General features: G+C 48.5%; 1 protein-coding gene and 1 non-coding gene across 6 annotated transcripts in view; both read right to left on the reverse strand.

Moving 5' to 3' along the window:
* MORF4L1 (mortality factor 4 like 1) overlaps nt 1-5922 on the reverse strand; it is a 94222-nt gene extending 88300 nt beyond the window's left edge. For 2 of the 5 annotated variants that reach the window (XM_069766450.1, XM_069766451.1), the window contains exon 1: nt 5794-5922. In XM_069766450.1, coding sequence (XP_069622551.1) covers nt 5794-5833 — 40 coding nt within the window. In that variant the 5' untranslated portion in view covers nt 5834-5922. The remainder of the gene's footprint in view (nt 1-5793) is intronic. The other 3 variants (XM_069766447.1, XM_069766448.1, XM_069766452.1) reach the window with 2 other exon arrangements.
* A 406-nt stretch (nt 5923-6328) lies between these two features.
* TRNAK-CUU (transfer RNA lysine (anticodon CUU)) lies at nt 6329-6401 on the reverse strand. Its single transcript has one exon. It is a non-coding gene; the product is annotated as a tRNA-Lys (tRNA).
* Between the last annotated feature and the right edge of the window lie 17543 nt (nt 6402-23944).

A 23944-nucleotide genomic window follows, 5' to 3' on the forward strand; every position in this document is an offset into this window, starting at 1 on the left:
GCCAGCCGGTTCGGTGGGCGCACTGCGCATGCGCCCGCCATTTTGGAAGATGGCGGCGCCCAGGGAGAAGACGGCCGGACGGACACCGGGAGGCCCGGTAAGTATAAGGGGGGGAGATTAGGACACGGGGGGGGCGTCGGAGCACGGGGTGGGGGGTGGCATCGGAGCACGGGGGGGGGATTGGTGCACGGGAGGGCAGCCACACTGCAGCGGTTCTGCACCACAATCCGCAGAAAACCCGCAGATATTTTTTTCGTCTGCGGGTTTTACTGCGGGTTTGACCTCACAATGGAGATCAATGGGTGCAGAACCGCTGCAGTTCCGCAAAAAGAAGTGACATGGTACTTCTTTTTTACCGCAGCTATTCAGCGCGGCTTTTTTTTGGGATTTTCCGCAATGTGGGCACAGCAGTTCCTGTTTTCCATAAGGTACATTGTAATGTACCCTGCATGGAAAACAGCTGCGGACCCGCAGCGGGAAAATTGCGGCGGTTCCGCATTAAAAAAAAGGATGGTGTGAACATAGCCTTAGTGTAGAAAGCTGTGATATTGCATCCAGTCAAGAAAAAGGGCAACCCGACAGACTCACAATAAAGGGGTTTCACTTTGGATGAGACAATCACTGTAAAATGGAGGAATTAGGTTTCTACTTTTTACAGAACAGACTAATACAGCACAAATCAGAACAAGATTGCCTTGTGCAGGCATGTACTACGGAGGACAGAGAATGAACTTCAATCCAATATTGCAGCCAGCATGCAGCCAGCGGGTAAGGAAAGGGTGAATCAAACACCCAAAAACCCCGCCTCCATGGCTGAAGATTGTTCCCTCCAAATTCAGGTGACAGTGTCCCTTTAAGTGCAACTGCCAGCCCGCACCTAAATGAACCATCACTATCTAAATATATGATACCGCTCTTCATACCAGATTCCCGGGTTACAATAATGGGGTGTCCACACTGGAGTGAAAAGCTGTGGATTTTGTAAAGATCTCAGCGGATTACAGCAGCAGACAAGGCCATGGGATTGTATCCTATGTAACAAATCTGATCTGCACACTGGACATAGACTTGTGGTAAAGATGTTTTAATCAGCAGCAAGTCCATTTGAAGTGGATTTGAAGTGGATTTTCTTCACTGAATTCAATTGACAAACAGAAATCCACAAACACATTCCAGTGTGGGGCTGCAACAAATTCTGCAGGTGTGGGGGCTCACTTCTATGCCCACCGTAGAGACATGCACGTCTAAAAGCATCAGAAGAATGGTGAGAGAATGCACACATGGCATCTTCAGGTGGATTTCGCCTGGTACCCACCTTCCGCAAAAAGTGAATGGGCAGCAATGTAAAAACAACATGGCTGTGCACATGTTAAGTCTTCTATGTGCTTCAGCGTTCAGATACATTGAAGTGGTTAAAAGAAGTAACCTGCTAATCCTATGGGCAGTTTTTGCTAGGAAGCCGCTAGTTATAGTTTATCGCTAGTCACAGCCTCAGTATTTTACCTCAGTATTTTTAAGCCAAAACCAGGAGTGTGACAATCAGAGGTAAAGGATAACAGAAACAAGTCACCACTTCTGGATTTATCACCCACTCCTGGATTTGGCTACAAATACCGAGGTAAAAAAAAAAACCCTCACCAAATATTGAATGTGTGAACATGGTCCAAGTTAAAGAAAAAAATAAAAGATGCCATATGAGCATACCATAAGAACGCTGACTGAGCAATATAGACAACGAGCCGATCGCTGGAGCGTCGCTGTTTAGGTCGCTGTAGAGACGTCAAACACAGCAGCTCCAGCACGATGCAGGAGCGATCCAGTGATGTAACGGCGACTCACTTATCGTTCTCGCTGGTTGTTAGCTCCATGTAAAACGTTGCAGGCATCGTTGCTTTTGATGTCAAACATGACGATACACGCCGACCTGACGACCAAATAAAGTTCTGGACTTTCTGCAGCGACCAGCGATGGCACAGTGGGATCCAGATCGCTGCTCCGTGTCAAACACAACGAGATCGCTATCCAGGACGCTGCAACGTCACGGATCGTTGTCGTTCTCGTTGGAAAGTTGCTGAGTGTGACGGTACCTTTAGGGCAGGGGTGCACAATGTGTGGCCCCCAACCATTTGGACAAATGCTTGTCTAACAAGATACCTATGTGAGCAGACACAGCAGGACCAGAAAGTACTAATGGTGCCCTGTGTAGACATCTCTGGGTGCTTCATACACCAGGGGAATGGGGTCTCATCACCAGTTTGGCACTCCATAAAGTAATATGCGAATTAGACAAGTGGCCTTCCGTGGCTCCCTCCACTGTAGACAGAGTTGTGAGTTATTAGGCCATAAGCAAAAAGGTGATGTATTGCAGAGAGCCATGAGCATACAAGAGCTCTCCCTCTTCAGGGACTATTTAGCTTTCTTTACGATGACTTAAAAAGTGGATTTTTACTGCAAACTCACATCAAAATGCTTTGAATAAGCTGCCCATTTGTTTTTTGGGGAAATGTTCAGATTAATGTGGGAAAAAAAACAGCACTGTCTGCACTAAGCGCTCTTCCTTTGATTTTTAGAGGGAATAGTCCTATAAGTAGAATTTGTACCCATCAGTCATTTATTGTACGGTACTTTCAATATGCTATACGTGTCACATAAGGTATTGCCCCTGTAATTTTTGGCTCGGCCCCCCGCATTGTTTCTGTGTGGCAATGTGGCTCTTGGGCTAAAAACGGTTGTGCGCCCCTGCTGTAGGGGAAGCAGAGTATGTGTGTATACCCCAGCCCTGCAAAGCTACAGTTTATGGCTACCCCTACTCTGGAACTCTCTACCACAACATATCAGACTCTCACCTACCATCGAAACCTTCAAAAAGAACCTGAAGACTCATCTCTTCCGACAAGCCTACAGCCTGCAGTAATCACCGATCGACCAAACTGCTGCATGACCATCTCTACCCTCGCCTACTGTATTCTCACCCATCCCTTGTAGATTGTGAGCCCTCGCGGGCAGGGTCCTCTCTCCTCCTGTACCAGTTATGACTTGTATTGTTCAAGATTATTGTACTTGTTTTTATTATGTATACCCCTCCTCACATGGAAAGCTCCATGGAATAAATGGAACTATAACAATAAATAATAATAATAATAATAATAATAATAATAGTAATAATAATGTTCACATGATCCATTAGAACGGATCCAGCAGCAAACCATTGGCAAAAAAAGTGGTGTAGACAACTTTTTGTTTGTTTGTTTTTAAAAACTGATTTCAGCGGGATCCATTTTTTTTTTTTACATTGAAGGCAATTGATAAACGGATCCATTAATCAGCTTCTCCAATTTGATAACGGATCTGTTTTTTTCTTTGCTTACTGGAGGTGGAAAAATAAACATTTAACAAATACTACTGGATGTCGGACGTTCAAGTAATTCGATTTAAAACTGATCCAGTAAGCAAAAATCAGATCAGTTTCAAATGGAACAAAACCGGATGGCAAGAGAAAGGATGCATTTTACATAGACTTCAATGGTAAAAAATAATGGATCCAGACAAAATCAGTTCTTTTAAAAACAAAGAAAAAAAAGTTGCAGCAGCACAACTCTTCTGCCAACGTATTATTGCTGATCTGATTACTGGACATGTGAATGTGGCCTTATCCATCAGAAATCCACTGGTGACGCTTTCCTTCCCCAATGGTGGAGCACGTACATATACACCTATGCAGCAGATCCCATGCTTGAACTAGGAAGCCTGGGGGCCATCAGCCTCCTGCCCCCCCCCCCCCCCCGAGGAGCCCCCATCAGCCTCCTGCCCCCCACCCCCCGAGGGGCCCCATCAGCCTCCTGCCCCTCACCCCCCGAGGGGCCCCATCAGCCTCCTGCCCCCCACCCCCCGAGGGGCCCCATCAGCCTCCTCCACCCCCCGAGGGGCCCCCCCATCAGCCTCCTGTCCCCCCCCCCCCAAGGGGCCCCACCAGCCTCCTGCCTCCCCCACCCCCCGAGGAGCCCCATCAGCCTCATGCCCCCCCCAGGGGCCCCATCAGCCCCCCTCACCCCCCGAGGGGCCCCATCAGCCTCCTGTCCCCCCCTCCCCGAGGGGGCCCATCAGCCTCCTGTCCCCCCTCCCCGAGGGGCCCCATCAGCCTCCTGTCCCCACCCCCCGAGGGGCCCCATCAGCCTCCTGCCTCCCCCACCCCCGAGGGGCCCCATCAGCCTCCTGCCTCCCCCACCCCCCGAGGGGCCCCATCAGCCTCCTGTCCCCCCTCCCCAAGGGGCCCCATCAGCCTCCTGTCCCCACCCCCCGAGGGGCCCCATCAGCCTCCTGTTTCCCCCCCCCACCCCCCGAGGGGCCCCATCAGCCTCCTGTTTCCCCCCCCCCCCCCGAGGGGCCCCATCAGCCTCCTGTTTCCCCCCCCCCCCCCCCCCGAGGGGCCCCATCAGCCTCATGCCCCCCCATCAGCCCCCTGCCCCCCTCACCCCCCGAGGGGCCCCATCAGCCTCATGCCCCCCATCAGCCCCCTGCCCCCCTCACCCCCCGAGGGGCCCCATCAGCCTCATGCCCCCCATCAGCCCCCTGCCCCCCTCACCCCCCGAGGGGCCCCATCAGCCTCCTGTCCCCACCCCCGAGGGGCCCCATCAGCCTCCTGCCTCCCCCACCCCCCGAGGGGCCCCATCAGCCTCCTGTCCCCCCTCCCCAAGGGGCCCCATCAGCTTCCTGCCTCTCCCCCCCCCCCCGAGGGGCCCCATCAGCCTCCTGCCTCCCCCACCCCCCGAGGGGCCCCATCAGCCTCATGCCCCCCATCAGCCCCCTGCCCCCCTCACCCCCCGAGGGGCCCCATCAGCCTCATGCCCCCCATCAGCCCCCTGCCCCCCTCACCCCCCGAGGGGCCCCATCAGCCTCATGCCCCCCCATCAGCCCCCTGCCTCCCCCACCCCCCGAGGGGCCCCATCAGCCTCCTGCCTCCCCCACCCCCCGAGGGGCCCCATCAGCCTCCTGCCTCCCCCACCCCCCGAGGGGCCCCATCAGCCTCCTGCCCCCCCACCCCCCGAGGGGCCCCATCAGCCTCCTGCCCCCCCACCCCCCGAGGGGCCCCATCAGCCTCCTGCCCCCCCACCCCCCGAGGGGCCCCATCAGCCTCCTGCCCCCCCACCCCCCGAGGGGCCCCATCAGCCTCCTGCCCCCCCACCCCCCGAGGGGCCCCATCAGCCTCCTGCCCCCCCACCCCCCGAGGGGCCCCATCAGCCTCCTGCCCCCCCACCCCCCGAGGGGCCCCATCAGCCTCCTGCCCCCCCACCCCCCGAGGGGCCCCATCAGCCTCCTGCCCCCCCACCCCCCGAGGGGCCCCATCAGCCTCCTGCCCCCCCACCCCCCGAGGGGCCCCATCAGCCTCCTGTCCCCCCCCCCCCGAGGGGCCCCATCAGCCTCCTGTCCCCCCTCCCCGAGGGCCCCCATCAGCCTCCCTCCAATGCCCTGGGCACAGATATGAGGCCATAGCACTTCGCCCCAGTACACACAGCGGTATGCTCGTAGCACCATTGTGGCCGATGTGATCTGCACTGGTCGGATGCTATCAGACCCTACATCCCCCGCCTGTCTGGGGGTCTCACCCTACCGCCGGCAGACGCACGTCCTTACCTGGATACACCGCCCGTCCTGCACACCGGCAGTCCGAGACCTCACATGCTCCATTACACTGCGACCCCCTCCCCGGTCACCATGGAACCCACGCTCCAACCTAGAGAGCGAGACATTTTTTTCCTTTTTTTTTTTGCACCTTCGCCTCCACTAGTCGCTTACCTTCTTGAAATTTAGGCCTAGGGTCCTGCTTCGGCGCCATTTATAACGTCCGCGGCTCCCGGCAACGGATCCGCCGCATCTACACACCGCGCGGGCCCGCACGTCACGGCACCCGACGCGCATGCGCACCGGCGGCTCTTAGGTACCACCGCCTTTCTGCGCTTGCCCAGCTTCTCCCAGCTCGCGCTAGTGCTCATGGAAGTTGTAGTTCTAAAGTATTCCCGCCATCTCAGCCTCCACCCTGTGTTTTTACCTCGAAAACCCTTAGTGAATGTGGTTTATTATGATATGAAAAAAATCTGTTTGCTGGTTTGTTATGGTCATAGGAGACGTTTGCATAGAAATACTCATGTGGAAATGCTATGCTTGGTGTAGTGTGCAATGTGACTGAGGTAAATACGTGACTGAGGTAAAACACGAAAATTAGATTAGATAATCAAATAGGAAAGAAACACTGAGCATATTTCACATTATGAAGGAAACAGAAAAAAAAAAGATTTTGCGTTTTCCCCTCTTAGACTGAAAAAAAACCTATCGCCCAACGTGGGGCTCGAACCCACGACCCTGAGATTAAGAGTCTCATGCTCTACCGACTGAGCTAGCCGGGCGCTGCTGTGACATGGGAGCAGAGGGTTACCAGGTGACGTCAGCCTCCTCACCCCACACACTACATATTAAAGGGAACTTATCACCCCAAAATGGAAGCTGAGCTAAGCCCTCCGACATCAGGGGCTCATCTACAGCATTCTGGAATATACTGACGCGGCAACATCTATATACTGACACTGTGACATCTACATACTGACACTGCGGCATCTATATACTGACACTATGGTATCTATAAACTGACACTGTGACATCTACATACTGACATTGCAGCATCTATATACGGACACTGTGACATCCGTATACCGACACTGTGACATCCGTATACCGACACTGTGACATCCGTATACCGACACTGTGACATCCGTATACCGACACTGTGACATCCGTATACCGACACTGTGACATCCGTATACCGACACTGTGACATCCGTATACCGACACTGTGACATCCGTATACCGACACTGTGAAATCCTATACCGACACTGTGACATCCGTATACCGACACTGTGACATCCGTATACCGACACTGTGACATCCGTATACCGACACTGTGACATCCGTATACCGACACTGTGACATCCGTATACCGACACTGTGAAATCCTTATACCGACACTGTGACATCCGTATACTGACACTGTGACATCCGTATACTGACACTGTGACATCCGTATACTGACACTGTGATATCTGTAAATGCAAGTAGAGGAGCTGCGGAGACACCATCACGTGTTTCTCAACGCAGGCAGTGAATAGCCAGGCCTTTCCCCGGGAAGGAACAACCAAGGGAAGGGCAGCATCCAATAAAGGAAAACATCCAATAAAGGAAAACCACCTATGCCAAGCATGGTATCCATCCACAGACAGCTGTTTCGGGGTTTTTGCCCCTCATCAGTGTGGAGTAGGAAACTGGCTATCAGGAGCAGTGCCTAGTAGAAAGTCTATAAAGGCACGGATGATTGACCTCGTGGAGACCAAAACATCCAACACCGCGGAGACACCGAAACAGCTGTCTGTGGATGGATACCATGCTTGGCATAGGTGGTTTTCCTTTATTGGATGTTTTCCTTTATTGGATGCTGCCCTTCCCTTGGTTGTTCCTTCCCGGTGAAAGGCCTGGCTATTCACTGCCTGCGTTGAGAAACACGTGATGGTGTCTCCGCGGTGTTGGATGTTTTGGTCTCCACGAGGTCAATCATCCGTGCCTTTATAGACTGTGATATCTGTATACTGACACTGTGACATCCTTATACTGACACTGTGACATCTGTATACTGACACTGTGACATCCGTATACTGACACTGTGACATCCGTATACTGACACTGTGATATCTGTATAATGACACTGTGACATCCGTATACTGACATTGTGACATCCGTATACTGACAGTGACATCTATATACTGACACTGTGACATCTATATACTGACACTGTGACATCTGTATACTGACACTGTGACATCTGTATTCTGACACTGTGACATCCGTATACTGACACTGTGACATCTATATAGTGACACTGTGACATCTATATACTGACACTGTGACATCCGTATACTGACACTGTGACATCTATATAGTGACACTGTGACATCTATATACTGACACTGTGACATCCGTATACTGACACTGTGACATCTGTATACTGACACTGTGACATCTGTATACTGACACTGTGACATCTGTATACTGACACTGTGACATCCGTATTCTGACACTGTGACATCCGTGTACTGACACTGTGACATCTATATACTGACATTGTGACATCCGTATACTGACACTGTGACATCTATATACTGACATTGTGACATCCGTATACTGACATTGTGACATCCGTATACTGACACTGTGACATCCATCCGTATACTGACACTGTGACATCTATATAGTGACACTGTGACATCTATATACTGACACTGTGACATCTATATACTGACATTGTGACATCCATATACTGACACTGTGACATCCGTATACTGACACTGTGACATCCGTATACTGACACTGTGACATCCGTATACTGACACTGTGACATCCGTATTCTGACACTGTGACATCCGTATACTGACACTGTGACATCCGTATTCTGACACTGTGACATCCGTATTCTGACACTGTGACATCCGTATACTGACACTATGACATCTGTATACTGACACTGTGACATCCGTATACTGACACTGTGACATCCGTGTACTGACACTGTGACATCTATATACTGACATTGTGACATCCGTATACTGACACTGTGACATCTATATACTGACATTGTGACATCCGTATACTGACACTGTGACATCCGTATACTGACACTGTGACATCCGTATACTGACACTGTGACATCCGTATTCTGACACTGTGACATCCGTATACTGACACTGTGACATCCGTATTCTGACACTGTGACATCCGTATTCTGACACTGTGACATCCGTATACTGACACTATGACATCTGTATACTGACACTGTGACATCCGTATACTGACACTGTGACATCCGTGTACTGACACTGTGACATCTATATACTGACATTGTGACATCCGTATACTGACACTGTGACATCTATATACTGACATTGTGACATCCGTATACTGACACTGTGACATCTGTATACTGACACTGTGACATCTATATACTGACACTGTGACATCTGTATGTGACACTGGAATACAGGAACCACAGAGTCAGCAGATCGCTTCAGTAGATAAAACGTGATCTCCATGAAATACATTTATCTTCTGTGTTTGAAAAAAAGTGTTGAAAATAACTTTTCTCCCCCCATTGCCGGTGACCCTACCCTTAGGTGGCGCCATAATTGGACACACACTTTTCCATCTTAACTCTTATAAAGCGACTCTTATAAAGTGACTACTACTTTTATAACAACGACCTGTCTGCAGTGGAAGTCATCAATATCAGGTCGGTGAGGGTCCGACAGCCGGCAACTCCACTGTGCCACCAGGTCCAGTGGCCACTGCAGGGAGCCGACACAGCTCAGCTCAGTACACTCTCTAGTGGCCACTGCTGAGAACTGCAGCTCAGCTCCTATTGATGAGAATAGGGCCCCAGTATGGCCGGCCATCCACAGGGCTGATAACAGCTGATCAGGGGGTGCCTGGTTGTTGTTCCCCCACCAATCTGATAATGCAAGAAGGTAATCCATATACAAAGTAAGAGGAGTGGTCAACCCCATTTTTCCATTTTTCTGTATACATATGCATTTTTGGTAATGTCTATTAAATTTTCCCGAGACAGGATGAAAAAGAGCTCAGATATTTTTTATTCAATCTTTTTTTTATAGCGTCTACTAATTCCTTGGCTTTATACAACGGATTGTTGCGGTTGCAGCTATGACAATTATGTTTACTTCCTTTATTTATTTTTTAGCATAATTAAACATTTTTCATTGGAAACTTTTTTTTGTTTTCTATTTTTGTTTAGTCCTATTATGGCCATGTCTTCACTTGATGGCTGACATAACATCTATAACGTCCCAGAGGTATCAGCAAAAAGACCCCCCAGTCTCCTAGAGCAGCTGGCAGATCTCCGCGATGTAGGAGCCTCACGGAAAGCAGCGGTCCTGGAAGCTTCCTGTGTGTGGCCCCTGGAGGCCTGAGGGATAGGAACCAGGGAGGTGCGGAAGGGCCATGGTCTGGAGGGTCCTCAGCATTTCATTCATTCAGCGTTTGGGGCCTGCTATTCTGGATAGAAAGTATGGACAGCTTTTTAAAGGGGTTGTCCACATTTGAAGATATTTATTTTTTAACTTGAGGCATTTATTTGGGACTGAAAGTCATTTTTGCTATTGGATTTCAATAAAAATGTTTACACCGTTTGTCTTGTATAGATTCTATGTTGCATTGTGTATTGCCAGCGGCTCAATGAGTTAAAGGGGTTTCCCCATCTCCAAGATCCTATCTCAAAATGTAGAAGGTGTAATAATAATAATATTGGCAAATACCTCCAATTAGAAATGTAGTCTAGTTCTTCTGATTCGCTGTGTCGCTTACCCCATGTGCAGGGCATTGCAGTAGCTTCGGTATCCATGGTTATGACCAGCTAACTTTCGTAGCATGGATACCTAAGCTACTGCAATGCCCTGCACATAGGGTAAGCGACATAGCGAATCAGAAGAACTATACTACATTTCTAATTGGACGTATTTGCTAATATGATTATTACACCTAGGACCTTGGAGATGGGAATACACCTTTAAGTGAGACTTCATCTGTCAGCTCGCTATGATGATCAGATGAGGATTTTTTAACTTTTTTCTCTGTTTTCATACTGAGCTCCTCTCAGCTGACTTATGACCACGGACCGCATCAAAGCTGAATGTTCAGGGGAATAAAGAGCCTGTAAAAGACAAAACAATATAAAACATTTTTAATGAAACCCAATTGCAAAAATTGTTTTTAGCCAAAAATTGATGAATTGAAGAAAAAACAAAAATTCCCTAAAGGTGGACAACCCCTTTACCATTCGAAATCATGAAAGGACTATAGGAGTAAGTGAATAGCGCTCTGGAACGGTACAGGGAATCGGTCTCCTGTTTCATGCTGCCCAATAGGAGGACAGCATAAAGCTGCAGACAGAGACCCCGGTAACACTTACTGGGTTGCATGCCGTAGTTTTGATAAAATCACAGTCTTTTTCCTGTAGAATTATTAACCTGAGGGGTCTTCCCCATTATATGCACACACCGATGAGTCCAAGGCAGGTGCAGAGGCAGACAGAAGAGGGCCCATGTTCCAGAACAATATATGGGCCCTTTGCAATCCAAAAGCTTCTCATGATACACAAACCCACCTGCTTTGGAAATGGAAGTGGCCCCCTCACCCCTTGGACCCTTGTGAAGCTGCAAGGCTGCATCAATGGTATGTCCGCCCATCAGGGGTGGATTAAGGGTAGCCAGGGCCCCGGGCTGTTCAGACACTGTGGGCCCCCCGGTCATGTGACGGGGTCATGCGACGGGGTCATCATATACCTGAACCAGATTATTTCAGAAAAATAGTTGCTGTGTGAAACTATAACCTGTCAAATGCAGCGCCCCAGGGTCCTGGTCGTTACAGTAATGTCATTCTTCCACCAGGGGGAGTGATGTTACGTCTGATGGCAATAAAGGAGATCTCTTTACCAGGTATCACAAACCACACACCACACTTCAGTCCACCAGGGGGAGCTATGCTCCTATATATTAGGGCATTCTTCACAATTAGGTAAAACTGGTGGTCTGGATAGGAAGTTAGGCAGAAGCGAGCTGGGCTTCACCCAGTGAGCTGCTATCTGAGCTCTACTCAGGTAGTTGATCCCTGACAGGGGTGGGATCCTGTCAGAGGCCTAGACAGAAGGCCACGGAGCTGCGCCTGCCCCACGTGCGGCAGCATCCTAAGAAAGAGACATTGAAGGAGAATTGTGTTGCAGAGAGGGAGAAACGAAGTCATAGCAAAAGGAGAGGAAACCAGAAGGAGTTCTGCCCTGTAAAAGGTTGCCTTCTTTCTGAGGAACACCGAGGGAGTCATCGTCTCCAAGCCTGGCTCCAGAGACCGGCAGGACAGCTAATTCCATATTAGTTGCCCGACACTTTACCCAGGAGGCACGGTGGCAACTGTGGGGACCGGGGTGTGCTAGAGTCCCTGTAAAAAGCCTCAGGCCATCAGTGATACAGGTTGTTCCTATCCATCTGGGGGACAGAGAGAAAGACATAACATCTAGAACACCAACATCAGTGAGGACCTTATAAGAAGCTCAGTAGTAAGGTACTACAACATCCAGGCGCTAGAGGAAGGCTACTGATTTCCACCTGGATAAGGGGACTCTGGATTTGCCTTCAGACTGGCCGGACTCTGCCTGCCCTGTGATCTGGTGCTCTGGACTGTGGACACTGAAGCCTTCAGTAAAGGTTAAGAGACTGCAACCTTGTGTCCTCGTTTTTCACTGCGCCTCACACCATCCACCATCTACATTCTGGGAAGCCCTGGGGATACTTCACCTGTGGGAAGGTACACCATCCAGCTGCCATAACATCACCCCGGCGGACCCCTAAGCAGCGTCTGTCACCCTGACCGAATACCACAGGTGGCGTCATGAACATTCCCCCTTTAAAGACCTTTCCCCCATTTACAACGGACGTCCCTAGGGCCACGGACTGGGTCAGCCACCGTGACATCCCCCTTGAGAACCGAAGGGCCCGGTACCGAGTACCCCACTGCCCTTAGGGGGCGATCCACAAACATCCATTGATCTAGTCAATTTACCCTTCACAATACTATCACCATAAGTGCCAGTATTCACAGGAGATCTATACTTAGTATGCAGTGTCTGTGTACAGGTTATACAGTGATCACTGGTGACATTATACACAGGACCTCTGTATATAGTATACAGTGTATAGTGTCAGTGTATAGGTAACACTGACTCACCAGTGACGTCTCTAGGTGAAGTCCTTCATCTTTCATCCAGCACAGACCGCCATCACTTCATCCAGCCAAGACTCGTCTCTGCAGGAAATAACACAGTTATCTCGAGCTACGCTTGCATAACACATTACTTAATTTTTCCCAACTTCTACATTACACCACATGAAGAAAAAGAGGCGACATAGTGTTACTCTACACAGTAACAGGACCGCCCCCCCCCCATTTAAAACAGTGTACTAAAAAAATTAAATAAATACATTACTGCAGTAATAATATCGCTTAATTAGCCCCTATGGTATATTCCAAGACCGCCAGATACTTGATAATGTGCACTGTTGTGAATTCTGTGGCAGAGCTCCCTCCTGTGGTCACAAGTGGTACTTCGGCTGGTTCTCTCTGTGAGCTTCCGTTGGTGGAGGAAAGTGGTACTGCGGCTTCTGAGTTTCCTTCCTCAGGTTATGTGGTGAAGTCGTTAGGTGCTGCTCTATTTAACTCCACCTAGTGCTTTGATCCTGGCCTCCAGTCTATGTTCTAGTATTGGACCTGTTTCCTCCTGGATTGTTCCTGTGGCCTGCTGCTCTGCATAGCTAAGTTCCTCTTTGCTATTTGTTTGCTGTTTTTTTCTGTCCAGCTTGTCAATTTGTTTTTTTTCTGCTTGCTGGAAGCTCTGGGACGCAGAGGGTGTACCTCCGTGCCGTTAGTTCGGTACGGAGGGTCTTTTTGCCCCCTTTGCGTGGTTTTTGTAGGGTTTTGTGTTGACCGCAAAGTTACCTTTCCTATCCTCGCTCTGTTCAGAAAGTTGGGCCTCACTTTGCTAAATCTATTTCATCTCTACGTTTGTCTTTTCATCTTAACTCACAGTCATTATATGTGGGGGCTGCCTTTTCCTTTGGGGTATTTCTCTGAGGCAAGGTAGGCGTATTTTCTATCTTCAGGCTAGCTAGTTTCTCAGGCCGTGCCGAGTTGCATAGGGAGCGTTAGGCGCAGTCCACGGCTGCCTTTAGTGTGGTTGGAGAGGATTAGGGATTGCGGTCAACAGAGTTCCCACGTCTCAGAGCTCGTTCTTGTTTTTTGGGTTATTGCCAGGTCACTGTATGTGCGCTGACCTCTATGTCCATTGTGGTACTGAATTACCTTTCATAACAGTACTGGAGGCCAAAAGTACTAATGATTCCCAATAGAGGGAAAAAAGAAGTTCTGAGACCTTTTTTTTCCCCTAGACATTTGGGTGGTTCAGGACACAGGTGTAGCAATGGACATTAAAGGTCTGTCTTCATGTGTGGATCAGCTCACGGCAAGAGTACAAAGTATTCAAGACTTTGTGGTTCAGAATTCTATGTTAGAACCGAGAATTTCTATTCCTGATTTGTTTTTTGGAGATAGAACTAAATTTCTGAGTTTCAAAAATAATTGTAAACTATTTCTGGCTTTGAAACCTCGCTCCTCTGGTGACCCAGTTCAACAAGTTAGGATCGTTATTTCTTTTTTGCGTGGCGACCCTCAGGACTGGGCATTTTCTCTTGCGTCAGGAGATCCTGCATTAAGTAATATCGATGCATTTTTCCTGGCGCTCGGATTGCTGTACGATGAGCCTAATTCTGTGGATCAGGCAGAGAAGAATTTGCTGGCTCTGTGTCAGGGTCAGGATGAAATAGAGATATAGTCAGAAATTTAGAAAGTGGTCCGTACTCACTCAGTGGAATGAAGGTGCGCTCGCAGCTATTTTCAGAAAAGGTCTCTCTGAAGCCCTTAAGGATGTCATGGTGGGATTTCCTATGCCTGCTGGTCTGAATGAGTCTATGTCTTTGGCCATTCAGATCGGTCGACGCTTGCGCGAGCGTAAATCTGTGCACCATTTGGCGGTATTACCTGAGCTTAAACCTGAGCCTATGCAGTGCGATAGGACTTTGACCAGAGTTGAACAGCAAGAACACAGACGTCTGAATGGGCTGTGTTTCTACTGTGGTGATTCCACTCATGCTATCTCTGATTGTCCTAAGCGCACTAAGCGGTTCGCTAGGTCTGCCACCATTGGTACGGTACAGTCAAAATTTCTTCTGTCTGTTACCTTGATCTGCTCTTTGTCATCGTATTCTGTCATGGCATTTGTGGACTCAGGCGCTGCTCTGAATTTGATGGACTTGTAGTATGCTAGGCGTTGTGGGTTTTTCTTGGAGCCCTTGCAGTGTCCTATTCCATTGAGAGGAATTGATGCTACGCCTTTGGCCAAGAATAAGCCTCAGTACTGGACCCAGCTGACCATGTGCATGGCTCCTGCACATCAGGAGGTTATTCGCTTTCTGGTGTTGCAAAATCTGCATGATGTGGTCGTGTTGGGGTTGCCATGGCTACAAGTCCATAATCCAGTATTAGATTGGAAATCCATGTCTGTGTCCAGCTGGGGTTGTCAGGGGGTACATGGTGATGTCCCATTTCTGACTATTTCGTCATCCACCCCTTCTGAGGTTCCTGAGTTCTTGTCTGATTACCGGGATTTATTTGATGAGCCCAAGTCCGATACCCTACCTCCGCATAGGGATTGTGATTGTGCTATCGATTTGATTCCTGGTAGTAAATTCCCAAAAGGTCGACTGTTTAATTTATCTGTGCCTGAGCACGCCGCTATGTGGAGTTATGTGAAGGAGTCTTTGGAGAAGGGGCATATTCGCCCGTCATCGTCGCCATTAGGAGCAGGGTTCTTTTTTGTAGCCAAGGATGGTTCACTGAGACCTTGTATAGATTACCGCCTTCTAAATAAGATCACGGTTAAATTTCAGTACCCCTTGCCATTGTTATCTGATTTGTTTGCTCGGATTAAGGGGGCTAGTTGGTTCACCAAGATAGATCTTCGTGGTGCTCTTGTGCGTATTAAGCGAGGCGATGAGTGGAAAACTGCATTTAATACGCCCGAGGGCCATTTTGAGTATCTAGTAATGCCATTCGGACTTGCCAATGCTCCATCAGTGTTTCAGTCCTTTATGCATGACATCTTCCGAGAGTACCTGGATAAATTCCTGATTGTGTACTTAGATGACATTTTGATCTTCTCGGATGATTGGGAGCCTCATGTGAAGCAGGTCAGAACGGTGTTTCAGGTCCTGCGTGCTAATTCTTTGTTTGTGAAGGGATCAAAGTGTCTCTTTGGTGTTCAGAAGGTTTCATTTTTGGGGTTCATCTTTTCCCCTTCTACTATCGAGATGGACCCTGTTAAGGTCCAAGCCATCCATAATTGGACTCAGCCGACATCTCTGAAAAGTCTGCAAAAGTTCCTGGGCTTTGCTAATTTTTATCGTCGCTTCATCTGCAATTTTTCTAGTATTGCTAAACCATTGACCGATTTGACCAAGAAAGGTACTGATTTGGTCAATTGGTCTTCTGCTGCGGTGGAAGCTTTTCAAGAGTTGAAGCATCGTTTTTCTTCTGCCCCTGTGTTGTGTCAACCAGATGTTTCGCTTCCGTTCCAGGTCAAGGTTGATGCTTCTGAGATTGGAGCAGGGGCTGTTTTGTCGCAGAGAAGTTTTGATTGCTCGGTGATGAAACCATGCGCCTTCTTTTCCAGGAAGTTTTCGCCTGCTGAGCGAACTTATGATGTGGGCAATCGAGAGTTGCTGGCCATGAAGTGGGCATTCGAGGAGTGGCGTCATTGGCTTGAAGGAGCTAAGCATCGCGTGGTGGTCTTGACTGATCATAAGAACTTGACTTATCTCGAGTCCGCCAAGCGGTTGAATCCTAGACAAGCTCGTTGGTCGTTGTTTTTTGCCCGTTTTGACTTTGTGATTTCATACCTTCCGGGCTCTAAAAATGTGAAGGCGGATGCTCTGTCTAGGAGTTTTGTGCCCGACTCTCCGGGTGTATCTGAGCCGGCGGGTATCCTCAAAGAGGGAGTAATTGTGTCTGCCATCTCCCCTGATTTGCGGCGGGTGCTGCAAAAATTTCAGGCTAATAAACCTGATCGTTGCCCAGCGGAGAAATGTTTGTCCCTGATAGGTGGACGAATAAAGTTATCTCTGAGGTTCATTGTTCGGTGTTGGCTGGTCACCCTGGAATCTTTGGTACCAGAGAGTTAGTGGCTAGATCCTTTTGGTGGCCATCTCTGTCGCGGGATGTGCGTACTTTTGTGCAGTCCTGTGGGATTTGTGCTCGGGCTAAGCCCTGCTGTTCTCGTGTCAGTGGGTTGCTTTTGCCCTTGCCGATCCCGAAGAGGCCTTGGACACATATCTCTATGGATTTTATTTCAGATCTTCCCGTCTCTCAAAAGATGTCAGTCATTTGGGTGGTCTGTGATCGCTTCTCTAAGATGGTCCATTTAGTACCCTTATCTAAATTGCCTTCCTCCTCTGATTTGGTGCCATTGTTTTTCCAGCATGTGGTTCGTTTACATGGCATTCCAGATAATATCGTTTCTGACAGGGGTTCCCAGTTTGTTTCGAGGTTTTGGCGAGCCTTTTGTGGTAGGATGGGCATTGACTTGTCTTTTTCCTCGGCTTTCCATCCTCAGACTAATGGCCAGACCGAACGAACCAATCAGACCTTGGAAACATATCTGAGATGCTTTGTTTCTGCTGATCAGGATGACTGGGTGTCCTTTTTGCCTTTGGCTGAGTTCGCCCTTAATAATCGGGCCAGCTCGGCTACCTTGGTTTCACCGTTTTTCTGCAACTCTGGGTTCCATCCTCGTTTCTCTTCAGGGCAGGTTGAGTCTTCGGACTGTCCTGGTGTGGATACTGTGGTGGACAGGTTGCAGCAGATTTGGACTCATGTAGTGGACAATTTGACTTTGTCCCAGGAGAAGGTTAAACGTTTCGCTAATCGCAGACGCTGTGTGGGTCCCCGACTTCGGGTTGGGGACTTGGTTTGGTTATCTTCTCGTCATATTCCTATGAAGGTTTCCTCTCCTAAGTTTAAACCTCGTTTTATTGGTCCGTATAGGATTTCTGAGGTTCTTAATCCTGTGTCTTTTCGTCTGACCCTTCCAGATTCTTTTTCCATACATAACATATTCCATAGGTCATTGTTGCGGAGATACGTGGCACCTATGGTTCCATCTGTTGATCCTCCTGCCCCGGTTTTGGTGGAGGGGGAGTTGGAGTATATTGTGGAGAAGATTTTGGATTCTCGTGTTTCTAGGCGGAAACTCCAGTATCTGGTTAAGTGGAAGGGTTATGCACAGGAAGATTATTCCTGGGTCTTTGCCTCTGATGTCCATGCTCCCGATCTTGTTCGTGCCTTTCATATGGCTCATCCTGGTCGTCCTGGGAGCTCTGGTGAGGGTTCGGTGACCCCTCCTCAAGGGGGGGGTACTGTTGTGAATTCTGTGGCAGAGCTCCCTCCTGTGGTCACAAGTGGTACTTCGGCTGGTTCTCTCTGTGAGCTTCCGTTGGTGGAGGAAAGTGGTACTGCGGCTTCTGAGTTTCCTTCCTCAGGTGATGTGGTGAAGTCGTTAGGTGCTGCTCTATTTAACTCCACCTAGTGCTTTGATCCTGGCCTCCAGTCTATGTTCTAGTATTGGACCTGTTTCCTCCTGGATCGTTCCTGTGGCCTGCTGCTCTGCATAGCTAAGTTCCTCTTTGCTATTTGTTTGCTGTTTTTTTTCTGTCCAGCTTGTCAATTTGTTTTTTTTCTGCTTGCTGGAAGCTCTGGGACGCAGAGGGTGTACCTCCGTGCCGTTAGTTCGGTACGGAGGGTCTTTTTGCCCCCTTTGCGTGGTTTTTGTAGGGTTTTGTGTTGACCGCAAAGTTACCTTTCCTATCCTCGCTCTGTTCAGAAAGTTGGGCCTCACTTTGCTAAATCTATTTCATCTCTACGTTTGTCTTTTCATCTTAACTCACAGTCATTATATGTGGGGGCTGCCTTTTCCTTTGGGGTATTTCTCTGAGGCAAGGTAGGTGTATTTTCTATCTTCAGGCTAGCTAGTTTCTCAGGCCGTGCCGAGTTGCATAGGGAGCGTTAGGCGCAATCCACGGCTGCCTTTAGTGTGGTTGGAGAGGATTAGGGATTGCAGTCAACAGAGTTCCCACGTCTCAGAGCTCGTTCTTGTTTTTTGGGTTATTGCCAGGTCACTGTATGTGCGCTGACCTCTATGTCCATTGTGGTACTGAATTACCTTTCATAACAGTGCACCCCGACGCGCGTTTCCTGACGAAGGAACTGTGCTTCCGAAACGCGCGTCGGGGTGCACATTATCAAGTATCTGGCGGTCTTGGAATATTTCCCCCATTTTTATAAGTAAGTGGCATTTTGATCGCATTTGCATATTGCACTTTTTCTTATGCACTTTTTTGCACTATATGCACTTTTTAAGCAGGTAGCATTTGAATAACTTTGCACTTAGCACTTTTTTTGCCCTCAATATGAATTTTTGGGATATTATATAATTGATTAATTATTATATATATATATATATATATATATATATATATATATATATATATACACGAGTGTTTTTTACATATATTTTTCTTTTTCTTATCTCTGTATAGCATATGCAATACATTTTTCTTTCTTGTGATACAAAATTTGCCTATTTGGGGTATATAGTACATAACAGAAAATTGACCAGCCTCATGGATATTGCATCTTGATTTGTGCACATATTGAAGACATATACATATACTTACATGATTTTATTGTAATATTTTATTGGTTTTTCTCTATTGCCATTAAATAAAATTGATATAATTATTAAATTATTCCCTGTCACTTTGTCATGGATCTGGTTTATGCTTAGTGCATGTTTGGTTGTTTCCAGTGTGTCCAGCATATTGCCCCCAGTGTGTCCAGCATTCTGGCCCGGACCCCCCGGATTGCCGTTCGCAATAAAAAAAAAATTAGTTATCCTCACCTGTCCGCGCTCCTTCGGTGATGCTCCCTCCAGCAGCGCGCACTCGCTGGCGACTGACAATGACATCAGACGCCGGCGACGTGCGCGCTGCAGCTGATGTCAGCTGCCAGCCTCCGCGCGTGCCCGCACATCAATAGCGTTTAACTGCCGCAGCACCTGTAGGGACCCGGTGAGCAGATGAGACGGGGCCCGATACAGGCCCGCATGCCCACTGGGCCCATAATCCAGTCAGGGCAGTATTGCCCTGATGGCAGCGGGCAATCTGAGCGGTAGCCCAGGGCCCCCCGCACACCACTAGGCCCTGGGCTACTGCCCAGATTGACCCTATTATAATCCGCCCCTGCCGCCCATGGTCCTTCATATCAATGAGCTGTAAACCCTTCCATCAAACTATGTGTATAGAGCAAATTGTCAATCAGTGAGAGGAGCCAGCAAATCATGAATAGCTAAGGCTCCTCAGTGTGGGCATGAAATGGGAAGGACTCTTGGAGGCAATGCATGAGAAACACAGTAATTCAGCCATACCAGTAATACTGCATGCAGTCCAATAAGTCATATTGAGCAATAACACGATATAGACAAGTTATCAATATCCTTATTAATAATTCCATTGTTCAAGTCTTGTAAGACTATGTTCACATTACATTGGCCACAAGTTTGTGGCTCTGTCGGCGCTTTGTTCATCTGAAGCTCTGAAAAATACTGAGGTAATTATTTGGGATTGTCGAGTATAAACCCTATAAATTGTCACTTTGTCCTTGTCTGGTCTCCGTTTCGGCAGTGCTTGCCTTTTAGAAGTGGGCACTAAAACGAGATCAATTGCGCTTTTGTGCCCACCTAAAAAAAAGCAGACACTGCCGAACCAGTGGCCAGACACACCACAAAGTTTTTCTGTTTGCCTCATTATGGTGGATGGCTCCATATGGAGTTCTGTCAGATTTTCATTTTTCAGAGCTTCAGTCAGAAGCCTTGACAGAGCCACAAACATGTGGCCCAGTGGCGTAACTAAAGCCAAAGGGTCACAGTGCAAAATATGGACCTGGGCCCCCACCTGCATGTTGGTCAGATGTAGGGGCCCTTGTAGTGTTCTAGATCCTATAAAGCCATATATGTTCACTAGTGATGAGCGAGTGTCCTCGGAACCCGAGATTTCCCACGCACGCTCGGGTGTCCTCCGAGTGTTTGTAAGTACTCGGAGATGTAGTTTTCATCGCCGAAGCTGAATTATTTACATCTGTTAGCCAGCATAAGTACATGTGGGGGTTGCCTGGTTGCTAGGGAATGCCCACATATAATCAAGCTGGCTAACAGATGTAAATCATTCAGCTGCGGCAATGAAAACTAAATCTCCGAGTACTTACAAATACTCGGAGGACACCCGAGCGTGCTCGGGAAATCTCGAGTAATGAGTATACTCGCTCAACACTAATGTTCACCCCTCATGTAATAATGACCTCCATCCTGCCTCATTCTTGTAATAACCTCCTCCATCCTGGCCACTCCTTCCAGTAATAATGCCCCCCAACCTGGGCCCCTTCTTGGTATAACATCATCCATCCTGATATAATGTCCCCACTCTGGAATAATGTCCCCCCTCCTGGTATAATTTCCCCATCCTGATACAATTATGGCCCAAAAGTGTTGGCACCCTTGAAATTATTCTAGAAAATTAAGTATGTCTCCCAGAAAATTATTACAGTTACACATGTTTTGTTATACTCATGTTTATTTCTTTTGTGTGTATTGGAATAACAAATAAAAAAAAAACAAAGAAAAAAAGGCCAATTGGACATAATTCCTCACAAAACCCCCACAATGGGCCTGACAAAATTGTTGGCACCCTCAACTTAATATTTAGTTATACAACCTTTGTAATAAATAACTGCAAACAATCGCTTCCTAGAACCATCAACAAGCTTTTTACACCTCTGAACTGGAATTTTGGACCACTCTTCTTTTGCAAATTGCTCCAGGTTTCTCATATTTGATGGCGCGTTTTCCCATCAGTAATTTTAAGATCTCTCCACAGGGGTTCAATGGGATTTGTTTCCATCTATTTCTGGGGGCTTCTTAAATTATGTTTCGGATCATTATCCTTCTGGAAGACCCATGACCTAGGCATTACATTGTGACCAAAACTCCTTTGGTAATCTTCAGATTTCATGATGCGTTTTATGTGTGCAAGGAAAATGATTGTACACACTGCGATCATTTCTAATTACTGGATGTGCACAAGTTGGAATGATCCCAGACTACCAATGTGTTGGGAAATTACCAAAGTATATAATACTCACATTTAGTGAGTCTGCCCATGTATACAGTGCTGCAATGTGAGATTGGACGCTGTGTACAGCCACAGCGTCGAATCCGCAGGGGCCAGATGTTACAGCCTAGTGGATGGGATTTTATGAAATCCCATCTCCACTATCGGTTCATAGACGCAGGTGGCAGACCTGCGTATACGCACATGCGGCACGTCTTTCTAGACCGCAGCATGTCTATTTATCTTGCATAGACGTTCAGTCTCCGCAAGATAAATAGCACCGTCCTATGTATAGGATGCAGTGGTTCTGCTTGTGTTCAATGAACACATGCGGAATTACAACACCCCACGTAACCGGTTGTTGCAGTGATGTTGCCTTCCTTTCGGGGAGGGTGATGTCACGCTTGGAGGCAAGGGAGATTCTCTCTATCAGGTAAGGCTACTTTCACACATCAGGTTTTTTGCATCAGACACAATCCGGTGCTTCCGGATTTTTCGCTGGAGACAAAAAACGTTGCTATGGACGTTTTTTTCCAGAAACGGCAGATTTGCCGGATCCGTCGAAAATCGGATGAAACGCAATGTCATCCGACGCAATCTGGCACTAATACAAGTCTATGGGGGAAGAAACGTTCACCGGATCCGTTTTTTTTAAATTTAGCTGGATTGAGCCTGACCGCAAAAACCTGAAGTGTAAAAGTAGCCTAAGGCACTCATATTCAACACATCTGAATCTAGGCCAGGAGGGGGAGCTCAGGACCCGGATTCAGGGGAGCTTCCTTGGACTTTATGTATCCTGGTCTGGAGTAGGAGCCAGCCAGTTGTAGAGAGTTGTAGAGGAGAGAGGAGAGGAGAAGGACGTCTGGAGCAGACGTAAGGGCCAAGCAGCCATGTGGGAGCTTCGACCCTTGGAAAGAGAGATATCGTGAGGAGATGAACTGTGGAGGAGCTTAGAGGGAAGAAGCACAGAGGTGGAAGAGGCTCAGCAGGGGAACAGCGGAAGGACACCCTATGAGCTAGAGCGCAGAAGCCTGGTACCGGGAGCCCGAGGTCGTGTTGTTTTCCAGGACACGCGACAGAACCGGAGGGCATAGGACTGTATGTCAATTGCTTGCACCAAGTCTGAGGTGAAGCAGTAACTTGAGAGCCTGGGTCATGATAGAGATCTTATAAAAAGGCACGCACTGCCTATCGTACAGACATCTGTCTTAGGACAGGAGAGAGGGGACTTTGCAGCTAAGCTTCAAGCTGCAGGGACCTTGCCATCTTAGCGCAAGTAGGAAAGGCTTAAGGACCTCACCTGGGAGAGGGATTTCTTATTGCCTCCAAGCCGGCCGGACCACAGCTTCCCTGCACTTGGTACCCTGGACTGAGAATTGATTTCATCAGTAAACCAGGTAAAGACTTCAAATCTGTGTCCTTGTCCTTTGCCATACCATCCACCACACCATCAGTGCCCTACACTTGGGAAGCCCTGGGGATCCCGCTTCACCTGTGGAAAGCTATACCATAACATGCATAACATCACCCCAGAGGACCCCCTTAAGCCTCATCGGTCCCTGCTGACCGAAAACCACATGTCACAACCGCGCATGTTTACCTGCCTTCTCCCATCCCTCGGCGCACCCCCGACTCTGTCCCTCGCTGCTCTTCCTCTGTCTTTGCTGGTTCCCGGAGCGTCGTTTCTTCGTGCATGCATAGTCGCGCCTCTTGCGCCGCAGGGTTCCCTTGGAGGTCGTGACCCGATGGCTCTGCCCCATCATAGCGGCGCCCAACGGGTATTTTTTCCCGACGTCTTCCCAGGTAAGACGCCTGTGCTTCTGAGGTTTTCACTTTTTCCTCCAGGCTCCTCTTTGTCTCTGCTTCGTGTCACCACCGTGCCTGCCCTGTGATCCAGCCATTCCTGCTTCGTCCCTGCCATACCTGCCCTGTGCCTGTGCCCCGTGTCTCCGCCATACCGGCCCTGTATCTCAGCCATACATGCACCGTGGTGTATGTGATACCTCTCTACCTC

The sequence above is a fragment of the Ranitomeya imitator genome, chromosome 4 (assembly GCF_032444005.1).
Source record: "Ranitomeya imitator isolate aRanImi1 chromosome 4, aRanImi1.pri, whole genome shotgun sequence".
NCBI classification, from domain to species: domain Eukaryota; kingdom Metazoa; phylum Chordata; class Amphibia; order Anura; family Dendrobatidae; genus Ranitomeya; species Ranitomeya imitator.